We start from the raw sequence: 13871 nt of genomic DNA, 5'->3' as shown, positions 1-13871 counted from the left end.
ACACTTCAGTCAAACCTGAGAATGAAGCCTTGAGATGCATATAGCAGTTCAGTTTCCAATTCAGACATTGCTGTACTTTACCAATATACCCCAATCCAATTTCCTGTTAGTCTGGGAACCCCTTTTATCAAGCAGTAGAGGTATTCCCAAACCTCCATTGCCAGCACCTTGCTGTCTTTCTGAAACAGAACAGAAACGGGAGTTACAGCCGCAAGCAGCAGTCGGCATTTCCCACAGGCTCCAGCAGCGGCCGGCGTTTTCCCGCAGGCTCCAGCAGCGGCCGGCGTTTTCCCGCAGGCTCCCGCAGCGGTCGGCGTTTTCCCGCAGCGGTTGGCGTTTTCCCGCAGCGGTCGGCATTTTCCCGCAGGCTCCAGCTGCGGTCGGCGTTTTCCCTCAGGCTCCCACAGCGGTCGGCATTTTCCCGCAGGCTCCAGCAGCGGCCGGCGTTTTCCCGCAGCGGCCGGCGTTTTCCCGCAGCGGCCGGCGTTTTCCCGCAGCCTCCAGCAGCGGCCGGCGTTTTCCCGCAGCCTCCAGCAGCGGCCAGCGTTTTCCCGCAGCCTCCAGCAGCGGCCGGCGTTTTCCCGCAGCCTCCAGCAGCGGCCGGCGTTTTCCCTCAGGCTCCTGCTGCGGTCGGCGTTTTCCCGCAGCCTCCAGCAGCGGCCGGCGTTTTCCCGCAGCGGCCGGCGTTTTCCCGCAGCGGCCGGCGTTTTCCCGCAGCGGCCGGCGTTTTCCCGCAGCGGCCGGCGTTTTCCCGCAGCCTCCAGCAGCGGCCGGCGTTTTCCCGCAGCCTCCAGCAGCGGCCGGCGTTTTCCCGCAGCCTCCAGCAGCGGCCGGCGTTTCCCAATATCTGCAAGTAGCGGTATTGTGCCATTGTGCTTATGTCAGCACTCAGGCCAACTATAAAGCCCTCAAATAATTGGTGCCACACATGCAGCACCATGACAACCAGCAGATCTAAATAGAGGTTGAGATGGCACCATCCTTGGCTGAAAAATTTTAAGAGGGGAAGGTTTGGTTCCACTTTAATATGTCTTAAAAACCTTTTAACTGTAATCCTTTTTTTTCCTTTTCAGACAAAGACTACCTACTGATTGTCATCCAAAACCCATCAGACTGACCAAAGCAATGGAGTGGTTTAGTCTTCTTCATCATTTGCCTCCATATAAATGTGCATTTTTCTTAAATGAATTCTTTACACAAATGTAATCTGTTTTTATATTGGGTGTATTGTTACCAGAACATCTTTTTTTCGTAGTTACATTTATTTCCAAATCCCTGCTGTGAAAATGTACCTTAATGTAGTTTGTCTATTGATCTTCTTCTCTACTGGTCCCGCTTCCAGAAGGTCGTGAGCTACCAAAACTTCTTGGACACACGGAGCCTGTTTTACATAAGCTCCACATGCTTGCAGCAGGCAAACGTGTTTCGTACAGCAGAGGAAAGAGATCACTGAAGAAGATGTACAATGAAAGTAGAACACCGATGGGTTCCAGAGATTAGTGAACCTGCAGACTCCAGATATTCTTATCACCTGCCAATGAAGATTAAATAGTCTTTGTAGATTTAGCATTTTCATTCTTTATATTGACCACTTTTTACTTCACTTATAACTCTAGCCAAACTTTTTGGGCGTGTGAAAGGGGTAAAACCTTTGTCAAATATTTTTTCTTAAATTATTGGCCATCAGGAATATAATTCACATTTCACACTGATATGACACTTTCTCAAAGAATGTGGTCTTTCTGTGGAGCAGCATCAACTACATTCAACTTTGTATTTCTGTTAGTGTCCTTATTTGGGAAATGCTTTTTTATTTCCTTTCTAGGTGACTGGTGTCAGACAGAAAAGGAAAAGAACAGCATTTATGGCATGTCATTCCATCTTGCTGTTCCATTTAACAGTACAGTACTTTATCACCCCCCACTCTCATGGTACATCTCTCTAGAAACCCCTAAATAGCAACTGTGAAACTCGCTTTGCCTGCAGAATTCTGATTTCCATGTATCAGTGTTCAGTCTGCTTGAATACTTCAATATCTCTTCTTTCGTAATTGGCTGGCTATATTTATTCTTTATCGGCTAATTTGAGATATTTCTGAAGATAAAGCAGGTTTTTACATTGAGTTTTCACAGCTGCCATCTGGAGATTTTTACAGAGTTGTGACATGAGAGAGGAAGCAATGAAGAGCTTGCAATAGGCTGTATGGACAGCTACTGTTAAGCTGGCCGTAGTTTGTTTTTTTTTTTTTTACATTCAGCCAGATGGTTAAGCGGAAAAAAAACGAATAGATTCCTTCATCACTACAAGCGAGGTTAATGGCGGAAACTCCCCTGCCACAATATCAAATTTTGACAGCTGCAACCACTGCTATCAGAATACACTGATCAGCAGCTGGTGATTGACAAATGTTTGCAAGCCTGTTTCTGTATCAGAAGTCGATCGAACAATCACCCTCTGTTGAGCAGGGACAGCCATGCACTGATCGAAGTTTTGGCTTGTTCTTGCTGAAATGTCTATGGCCAGCTTTAGATTGGGATAGCAAGAGGAATGATATGGGTCTTACTAAAATATCATAGTTATGACACAGACTATATCTAAAACCTGACAGACGTTCTAGCCCTTCCTCACTCTATCCAAAAGGTAAAATATGTTTTTTTACACTTGGCTTTTATAGGAAATCTATTGTGACACAAATATGTGGTCATGAAACATTTATGCTAGCTACTGTTACTGTCCTTCTTCTCATAAAAGTGCTAGTTGTCAAGGTGTCATGCTGACCCCCCAGCTTCAGTATTTCTGAGTCACTAACCTAGAGCAGCTAGTGAAGTCTGATTTGGATCTACGTACATTTTTGCTAGTCAAAGCATAGAAACAGCGAGGCTTCCTTTTAAAGATGGAAAAATACAACTGATCTATAAATCATTTTTTCTACTTGGTTCATACTACATAAGTGCATAATCTGGAGGATTTTTTAATAAAGTGTTCATCTATTATTGAACTTTGTTTTTGTATTACCTCTTTTAAATTTGATATAACTATAGATGCAGTGGGGGAAATTTACTAAACCTGGAGCACTCACAATTAAGCTTTGGCAATAAAACCTGCAAGCTGATTGGTTTCTAGACAGAAGTGCACCTGATTTTGCGCTCTCCAGCTTTAGTAAATAAATCTCAGTGTGCACACATACAGTGCTTTCAAAAAGTATTTGGCCCCCTTCCTATATTTATATTTCTGATTTATTTATTTATTTATTTATTGCATATTTGTCACACTTAAATGATTCAGATCATCTAAAAAATGTTAATACTGCACAAAGATAATCCAAGTAAATACAAAATGCGTTTTTTAAATTATTTCATTTATTAGGGGAAAAAATCTATCCAAACATGCCTGGCCCTACGTGAAAAAGTAATTGCCCCCTAAACCTAATAACTGGTTATGCCACACTTGGCAGCAACAACTGCAATCTTTTGCAGTAACTTGCAATTAGTCTTTCACATCGCTGTGGAGGATTTTTGGCCCACTCTTCTCTTCAGAATTGTTTTAATTCAGCCACATCAAGGGTTTTCCAGCATGAATGGCCTGTTTAAGATCATGCCACGGCATCTCAATTGGATTTAAGTCTGGACTTTGACCTGCTACGTAACCCAAGAGTGCTTCAGGTCAGGAACTGATAGCTGGATATTTTCCTTCAGGATTTTCTTGATGAGCACAGAATTCTTGCTTTCATCAATTATGGCAAGTCGTCCAGGTCCTGAAGCTGCAAAGTAACCCCAGACCATCACACTACCACCACCATGTTTGACTGTTGGTATGATGTTCCTTTTCTGAAATGCTGTGTTAGTTTTAAGCCAGATGTAACGGGATGCACCCCTTCCAAAAAGTTCAACTTTTGTCTTATCAGTCCACAGAATATTTGGCCAAAAGTCTTGGAGATAATCAGGATGTTTTTTGGCAAATGTGAGAAGCCTTTGTGTTCTTTTTGGTCAGCAGTGGCTTTCGCCTTGGAACTGCCATTTTTGCCCAGTCTCTGTCTTATAGTTGAATCAAGAACACCGACCTTAAATGAGGCAAGTGAGGCCTGCAGTTCTTTAGATGTTGTTCTGGGTTCTTTTATGAGCTCCTGGATGAATCGTTGTGCTCTTCAAGTAATTTTGGTAGGCTGGCCACTCCTGGGAAGGTTCACCACTGTTTTGAAGTTTATTACATTTGTGTATAATGGCTCTCACCAAGGTTCCCTTGAGTTCCAAAGCCGTAGCTTTTTTTTTTTTTTCTCCTAAATAAATGAAATCATAATTTAAAAACTGCATTTTGCATTTACTCTGGTTATCTTTGTGTAACATTTATTTGATGATCTGAATCATTTAAGTGTTACAAATATGCAAAAAAATATATATCAAGAAGGGGGGATATACTTTTTTCTCAGCACTGTATAGTATAGATAGGTTTAATTAAAGCTGACAAGACATGGAGTGAATATTGACCAGTTCTTTGTGAACTGACAAAGATTTGTTAGTGGGTGGCCTTCTTGGTCTTCTCCTACCTGAAATCCCTCAACTGAAAAATAAGAGCTTTGGAGGAAAATAGAAAAATAGTAGGAGAATTTGGGTAACAAACAGGATTTTAAATGGATGCAGGTGCTATTTGACAATTTTTCCATCCATCTCTTTCAATTTTTGACTACTGTGTATTGTGACAGTTGGTGGGGATGGCTGTCAAAATACAATCGCTGCAGTGGAGGATTCATCCATTCACACTGTTTAGCATGGATAGAGAAATCTATTAGCTTTTTGTTTTCAGCATCCAGACTGAATTGAAAAACAATCTGTGTGTGGCCTGTTTTTATTTTAGTTTAAAGTTTACATGTTAAATTTAATCTTTTGTGGACTAATCTCATGGCTTTACATACATAAGTAGTCTTTTTTTTTTTTTTTAAGGAAACTTGTTTATCTGCTTGCAATTGATCTGTCATTTTAAAGTAGTGTTTCAGTAATAGTGAAGAGCATTTGCACTAATGAAGCATTGTCTGTGAGACCTAGAGGTTACAAAGTTCATGAATAATGCACTGGTTATATAGCAGTAACACACACCATTCATGACACCCACTCAACTCTGCTGGTTGTTTCTTTGCCTCTTGTCAAACCAGAGAGGCAGAATGGTGTCACCCTGACTCCTGCTAACTGGTTATTGGCAGTGGTTTCCATGACAACCAGCCCATATTTAGGGTGATTATAACTCAAACTGCTAAAAGTAAACCCCAAGGTGAAAAGGTAAGGGCAAAGGCCTTTTCACACCAGAAGCTGCATGTCTACCGAAGTTTTTCTTCATGCACATTTTTATGCGTGTTTACATGCACTTGATGCGGTTTTCCATCCATATTTGCCCTTTGCGGTCACTTCCATTTTCTTTCTTTGGGTTTTTATGCGCACTGTGATGCATTGTAGTGCATTTGTGCGCATTATTTGCACGTTTGCTGTGCTTTTTTTTTGTACTGCAATGGTGTGAACTATGCCAGTTGGCTAACCTGGACTGTCTATGCAGTTGGAATGTACTAAGGGATGCATCTGGTATGAGTTAGCCCTAACTCAGTTATTATACAGGATTTATATAGCGCCAACAGTTTGCTCAGCACTTTACAATAGAAAGGGAGACAATACAGCGACAATACAGTTCAATACAAGAGGGTTAGGAGGGCCCTGCTCCTTGGAGCTTACACTCTAAGATTTGACAACATTTAAAAATGTATGGCGAGTCACAGGATTTACCTTTACTATAATCACATGATCAGTCTTAATGTCCTAATCAGAAACATTGCATCCCTTGGCAACCCTTATTATCTATTTCAGGTACTTATACAGCGCTGTCAATTTTTACGCCGCACTTTACATTATATATATATATATATATAGTTCATTCACATCAGTCCCTAACCCTGAAGGGACATACACCCTAAGGTCCCTAACTCACATTCATATACAGTTGTGGCCAAAATTATTCAACCCCCACTGAAATTGAGTGTTTTGGCCAGTTTGACATTGCTTTTGATCATTCAGTCATCTTGCTTACATTTACATTAAAGAGGCACTTGTAGGTCAGACAAATATAACATAACAGTTATAATGAAATAACCACAAATGTCTTTTCTGTGCTCACAGCATTATCAGTTTTATTCAACCCCCAAGTGACATTCAATCTTAGTACTTAGTACAGCATCCTTTTACAGTTATAACAGCTTTTAAACGTGAAGCATAGCTTGACACAAGTGTCTTGCAGCGATCTACGGGTATCTTCGCCCATTCTTCATGGGCAAAGGCCTCCAGTTCAGTCACATTCTTAGGCTTGCGCACTGCAACTGCTTTCTTTAAGTCCCACCAGAGGTTCTCAATCGGATTTAAGTCTGGTGACTGCGATGGCCACTCCAAAATGTTCCAGCCTTTCCTCTGCAACCATGCTCTAGTGGACTTGGAGGTATGCTTGGGATCATTGTCCTGTTGAAAGGTCCAACGTCTCCCAAGCCTCAGGTGTGTGACGGACTGCATCACGTTTCCATCCAATATCTCCTGGTACTGAAGAGAATTCATGGTACCTTGCACACGCTGAAGCTTCCCTGTACCTGCAGAAGCAAAACAGCCCCAAAGCATGATTGACCCTCCACCATGCTTCACAGTAGGCAAGGTGTTCTTTTCATCATAGGCCTTGTTCTTCCTCCTCCAAACATAGCGTTGATCCATGGGCCCAAACAGTTCTAATTTTGTTTCATCAGTCCACAGAACACTATCCCACAACTTTTGTGGTTTGTCCACATGGCTTTTGGCATACTGCAGTCGACTCTTCTTATTCTTTGGAGACAGCAAGGGGGTACGCCTGGGAGTTCTGGCACGGAGGCCTTCATTACGCAGTGTGCGTCTTATTGTCTGGGCTGAAACTTCTGTACCCACATCTGACAAATCTTTTCTCAGTTCCTCAGCAGTCACACGGGGACTTCTCTCCACTCTACGCTTCAGGTAGCGCACAGCAGTCGAAGTCAGCATCTTCTTTCTGCCACGACCAGGTAGCGTTTCAACAGTGCCCTTTGCCTTGAATTTGCGAATGATGCTTCCTAAGGTGTCTCTTGGTATGTTTAACATCTTTGCAATCTTCTTATAGCCATTGCCCTTCCTGTGAAGAGAAATCACCTCTTCTCTTGTCTTCCTGGACCATTCTCTTGCCTTCACCATGTTTGTAACCACACCAGTAAATGTCTAGAAGGAGCTGAGTATCACAGTCATTTTAAAGCTGCCTAATTGGTGCTTATTATGCTTGATTGCTGCTCGGTGACATCCACAGGTGTTTTCAATACCTGATGGAAAGCACCTGTATGAACCTCTGTTCTTCAGAGTGGTAGTCTTTAAGGGGTTGAATAATTGTGGCAATGAAGAAACCACATAAGAACCATTTACTACTGTATTACATAAACAATTGATGTCATTTTAGTTGCATTTGGGTAGTTACAACGTCCTTGTAGGATTTGATTCTGAATACAATTCCAAATGTACACTATAGTCCCTAAACCCCTTTACAGCATTGGGGGTTGAATAATTTTGGCCACAACTGTATACAAATACTAGGGTCAATTTACCTACCGGCATGTCTTTGGAGTGTGGGAGGAAACCGGAGTATCCGAAGGAAACCCACGCAAACACAGGGAGAACTTGCAAACTCCAGGAAGGTGGTGCCGTGGTTGGGATTTGAACCAATGACCCTAGGACTGCCAGGCGGAAGTGCTAACCATTTATGGCATGCAGCACTTTTTTCTGATGTTTTATTATAGATGTAACTCCCAGGGCAATAAAGCCAAGGACACAGTCTGTGTATTCTGATATGTGCAGACCCACACAAATGTTCATCACCTGTGCATCCCACATGGGTGAAGACGGCCCTTCGCACCAATGCACAGATCTGTACGCCCTTGTGAATGAGGCCTATAGTGCTTTGGGGTGACGGTCAAAATGCTAATGCATATTTTATATTCTGTTACTGCAACATGTAAATGTTAATGGAGCCTTATTGTATGATCAGTGTCAATCTTGTGACAAGAAACATACACCCTTGGCCTTACGGACAGAAAATTCCCAGTGCAGTGAATTCCTAAAGAAGGCATCCTATATGCAACGGGCTCCCTATATAGTTTGCACTTGAAGGAAAGGCAATGAGCCAATAAAAGGGGATTAAGGATTTTCAGCCAGAACTTTATGGCCACTGACAGGTTAAGTGAGTAACATTAATAATATTGTTACAATGGCATCTAAAAGTCGGTGGGATATATCTGGCAGCAAGTAAGATGTCCCTGAAGTTGATGTGTTAAAAGCAGAAAATATGGGCATCGCAGTTTGTTGTGTATGTTGCTGACCGTTCAGGGTGCTCATTCTGCCCTGTGTCAATGGCCAAAGTGCTTACTGTGGGTATGTGAGCATCAAAGTTGGAACACGGAGAAATGGAAGAAGGTGACCTGGTCTGATGAGTTACATTTTCTTTTACATCATGTGGATGGCAGGGTGTGTGTGCCTTGCTTACATGGGAAAGAGATGGCACCAGGATGTAGCATGGGAAGAAGCCAAGCTGGCGGAGTCAGTGTGATAGAGATGGACCAGATGCGATTTCTCCTGCGCTCTAGGACCCAGGCTGGTGGCAAGTGGATGGAACCAAAACCAGAAGGACGACCACCAGTGTATAAAAGGTTTTGCAGCTCCAAACAAGGCTGGGGAAGCCCGACCAATACTGCAAAGTGAAACAAAAAACGAGAAGCGCACCAACCTTGCGCATTACCTCCGTAACCAAAAATGTATTGATAAATGGTACTCACAAACAGCTCGCACATCAGAGCTCTGATGAAGAAGGCATAGCCTTCGAAACGCATCAGCTTTACTGAGTGTCTACCCCAATGATGGGTTTCGCGCTGGCTCCCTATTTCTGAAGTCGCTCAGAGGACTTGCATGCCTGTTTTTATTCGCTGTTTGTGAGTACCATTCCTTTATCAATACATTTTTGGTTACTGAGGTAATGCGCAAGGTTGGAGGCAGTGTGATGCTTTGGGCAATGTTCTGCTGGGAAACTTTGGGTCCTGCCATTCAAGTGTGTCTTGACATGTAATACCTACCTAAACATTGGTGACCGAGTACACACAGTGGCCTCTTTCAGCAGGATAATGTGCCTTGCCACACTGCAAAAATGGTTCAAGAATGGTTTAAGGAGCACAACAACGAGTCTGAGGTGTTGACTTGGCCTACAAATTCTCCAGATCTCAATCCATCCAGCATCTGTGGGAAGTGCTGGAAAAACATCCAATCTATTGAGGCTCTAACTTACAACTTACAAGACTTAAGGGATCTGCTACTGACGGCTTGGTGCCAGATACAGCATTCCTTCAGAGGTCTAGTGGAATCCATGTCAGATACAGCATTCCTTCAGAGGTCTATTGGAATCCATGTCTTATCCTAGTGGTCCCCAAGCTGCAGCCAAGGGGCCAGATGTGGCCCTTTGCTTGCTTTTATCTAGCCCTTGGGGCACTATTTCATACACTGAAACCAGCAATGGGACATAATTGCCCAAATGAAATCAAGGAAGGGGCACAGTTACTCCCAATGACATACAACAATGGATCCCAATGATAGGGCACTATTCCTCCCACTGACACCATCGATGGGGCACAATTCCTTCCAATTATATACAACAATGGATCCCAATAACACCAATGATAGGGCACTATTCCTCAGAATGATGCCAATGATAAGGCACTATTCCTCCCACTGACACCAATGATGGGGCACAATTCCTTCCCATGATATACAACAAGGGATCCCAATGACACCAGTGATGGAGCACTATTCCTCCCAATGACGCCAAAGATGGGGCACAATTCCTTCCCATGATATACAACAAGGGATCCCAGTGACACCAGTGATGGAGCGCTATTCCTCCCAATGACGCCAAAGATGGGGCACAATTGCTCCCACTCACACCTATAATAAAGCATTGTTTTTACCACTGATGTCAGGACCTTTTCTACTCCTATTGAGAGTCCAGCTCCCCTAAAGTCTGAAGGACAGTAAACTGGCCCTTCGTTTAGAAAGTTTGAAGACCTCTGACTTAATGGGTCAGGGCTGTTTTGGTGGCACCTAATCAGTATTGGGTGGGTGGGCGTAAAGTTATGGCTGATCGGTGTATATATTCTATAATATTTCTGATCAACAGTTGAGAATGGCTGAAACTGAAAAGTAGTTGTAAACAATAAATGATACAATGTGCAGGAATTAAATGGATAAACAGTTTATTATAAAACCAAATACAGTGCCTTCTGTAGCATGATTACATATTAAAAGCTGCGGTAATTGGTACTTATTACTGCAGTTTAGTGGTATGCGAGATCTAGTTTTACAGTTATCTCCCTCTCTCCATTTTCAAATTGTTCTTCTGTGTTGTTAACAGGGGCGGACTGACAACTCATGGGGCCCCCGGGCAATAGGGATCATGGGGCCCCTGTGTCCTTGCCCACACCCAAAAAAAGCCTATGAAAAAGCCAATGAAAGGCACCAGGGACATCTCATGGGGCCCCCTACTGACCCCGGGCCCTCGGGCAGTGCCCTATTGCTTGAATGGTCAGTCCGCCCCTGGTTGTTAACCTCTGATGGAGACTACAGGTGGCTGTTTCATTCCTCAGGCATAGTCTACTGTTGTCACCATCAGCTTACCCTGAGAAATATCAAAAACCTTTTCTCCAAACCTTATAACAAACACCCTAAATCTTACTACAATAAATGTCCAAAATTAAAGTCCAAAGTGTCCACAAGAATAAATCTTCCAAATGTTGTGTGAAAATATCCAGTTCAATTCACCACTCCAGGTCCAGGATACCTCAAAAATATGAAACTAAATATAGTGCGTTATCCTTAAAATTATTCAGTGACGTGTGATTCCATGCAAAAACCACTTGTGAAAAAAAAAAAAAACTATATGATGAACAAACACAGCACTCTGTGAATCTCAAATTTAAACCGTCCATATCAGCACTTCAAAAATATGAGTACATATAAATAAATATAATATAATTAAATGTAAAATACAAGTGAAAAATCCGTGACTCCCCGCACTATATTTAGTTTCATATTTTTGAGGTATCCTGGACCTGGAGTGGTGAATTGAACTGGATATTTTCACACAACATTTGGAAGATTTATTCTTGTGGACACTTTGGACATTTATTGCAGTAAGATTTAGGGTGTTTGTTATAAGGTTTGGAGAAAAGGTTTTTGATATTTCTCAGGGTAAGCTGATGGTGACAACAGTAGACTATGCCTGAAGAATGAAACAGCCACCTGTAGTCTCCATCAGAGGTTAACAACACAGAAGAACAATTTGAAAACAGGGAGAGAACATTGACACCCTTTAGCAGGAAGTGCCTGAAAAACAACCTTTATGGGGGATCATCAGATAAAATTTTAATGAAGACTACAGATTTTAATTTTTTTTTAAATATTAAATTAGCATGTTAAAGCTTGTATACGATTTTAGCATTGAGATTTACACATAATTTTATTGAGGATGTCAAAGAATATTACAATATTTTTCTCACACTTGTTTATTGCTTTTTTACTATTTATATAAAATCTTTATTTGATAGATAGAAATTTAATGCAGGTTAGGGTTAGCTTTCCAAAAATGAGAGCACAGCAGAAGCTGTATGTTTTCAGACTGTCTGTCTCTAATAGATTTTTCCACAGGTAGACAGCTGTGTCTAAACTAGAGCTTGAGCTACTGAACTCTGTAACAAACAGGCTTTGTTTCCGCAAAGCAGTTAGGATTAGCCTGCTCCATCTGGTCATTGTAAATGTCAAATATTCTTTCATAGCATTTCATATTTACCAGACAAAGACAGAGATTTAAAATATAATTTTAGCTCTGCATATACAGTAAATACATGAAATATATCCAAACAGTATTTAATGTCTTTAAAAATGTGAAAATCGTAGAAAAATTGGTTAGGGAAACACTTCAATAACAACTCAACTTTTATGCTTTTTGGAAATATACTACACATTAAAAAGGCATGCTGTACTGAAAGTAAACCAAAGAGCGTCACATAATAAATAAAAAAATATACAAAAGCACAATACATTCCCTTCCAATTTGTATGATCCTTTAGGTTCTTGTTTATTTGGTGTTAAAGCAGAGCTCCACCCAAAAGGGGAAGCTCCGCTTGTCTGCCTCCCCACCTCCTCCACTGCTACATTTGGTACTTTTTTTTGGGGGGGGGGACCAGGTACCTGGTTTTAACAGGTACCCACTCCCACTTCCGGCTCAGTTCACCCCCTCCTTCCCCCTGCAGTCTACTGGGACACTTCACAGGTCCAAGAAGACTCCAGGACCAATCTCAAGGCGCAGCGTGACTAGCACATGTGCAGTAGTAAACCAGTTGTAAAGCCGCAGGGCATCACTTCCGGTTTCCCTTGGAATATTGGCGCTGGTAACCCAGGGGCTAGTGAAGAACTAGCCTGGGTGATGACAGCGCTCGACCCCTGGACAGGTAAGTGTCCTTACAGTAAAAGTCAGCAGCTACAGTATTTGTAGCTGTTGACTTTTAACTTTGGGGGGGAGCCTGGAACTCCTCTTTAAGCTGATGGTTTTAAATTATTGCTGGTTTACAAAGAATATTGCCTTGTGAATGAGTGTAAAGCTGACCAACAGAAAGAATGTAGAGAATTGCAGTCTGTAGATAATCATGGTAAAGAACATTACATAATCTGCAGGGTGAGGAACACCATGAGCCTGATTGCAGTTGCTAAATTTGTGCCTTGTATTGCTAGACACTTACACCTATAAATATCCATTAGCAAAGGCGTTGCAACAACGTTCCTTTTTCTAGTGACTTGTGTGAAGGCCTACTGTATGGACATTGTATGGTTAGAGAGCTACTCCGTCTCTGCCACTTCAAACTAGAAGTGCAATTATACATTGTTTTGTCCAGAGTTTTAGGCAATTGTAATAAATAAAATGTAAAAATAGCCACCTTTTAGCTGAATTACAAATGTGGTATTAAACAGCCACAACATGAAATACAGTTGTGTAGGAGTGAACACTGTCTAATTCTGAACACTGTATTACAGTCAGTGCGAATGGTCACTTACAGGGGCGGACTGACCATTTGGAAACTCGGGCACTGCCCGAGGGCCCGGGGTCAGTAGTGGGCCCCATGAGATGCCCCTGGTACCTTTTTCATAGGCTTTTTTGAGTTTGGGCAAGGACACAGGGGCCCCATGATCCCCTATTGCCCGGGGGCCCCATGAGTTGTCAGTCCGCCCCTGGTCACTTAACATATGACTTTAAAGATTAAATGTACTTACAGTATAGTTATCCTTTTAAGTGGTTATAAAATCTAAACGTTTTTCACCTTAATTAATAATTCAAGGCATCAGTACGTTATACATAGTTACACTGGTCAAGCTTGTAACTATGTATATGACATACCTAGCAGATGCAGCTGGAAGCTGGAAATCACTGAAGAAGACACCACTAACTCTGGTGATCTCCTATTGCTTTTGGGTCCCAATCTGAGGTGCCTGTTCTCCTGCACTGTAAACACAGGAGGTCAGCCACTCAGCATGGGTGCCATTCAGAGAATCTGTATGAATGCAAAGCATTATCTGATTGAAAAAAGTGAAGAGGCCAGGGTGGTGAGATCACACCATCTGCCTCATCCAATCAGAGAACACTTTGCATTCATTCAGGAAATGTAAAACATTCTCTGAATTGTGCCCATGATGAACAGCCAACCTCCTATGTTCAGATTGCAGTAGGGTGGCCACTCAACACAGGAACTGGAAGCAAGTGGTGATCAT

At 42.2% G+C, this 13871-nt stretch overlaps 1 protein-coding gene across 1 annotated transcript in view; it reads left to right on the top strand.

Annotated features, from left to right (window-relative positions):
• DYNLRB2 (dynein light chain roadblock-type 2) overlaps window positions 1-2998 on the top strand; it is a 25157-nt gene extending 22159 nt beyond the window's left edge. The window contains exon 4 of the mRNA XM_089689811.1: window positions 1074-2998. Coding sequence (XP_089545937.1) covers window positions 1074-1117 — 44 coding nt within the window. The 3' untranslated portion in view covers window positions 1118-2998. The remainder of the gene's footprint in view (window positions 1-1073) is intronic.
• The last annotated feature ends 10873 nt before the right edge of the window (window positions 2999-13871 follow it).

The sequence above is a fragment of the Staurois parvus genome, unplaced genomic scaffold, assembly GCF_062004578.1.
Source record: "Staurois parvus isolate SC_StPar_1 unplaced genomic scaffold, SC_StPar_1.0 ptg000498l, whole genome shotgun sequence".
NCBI lineage: Eukaryota > Metazoa > Chordata > Amphibia > Anura > Ranidae > Staurois > Staurois parvus.
This window is presented reverse-complemented; position numbering and strand designations above follow the sequence as displayed.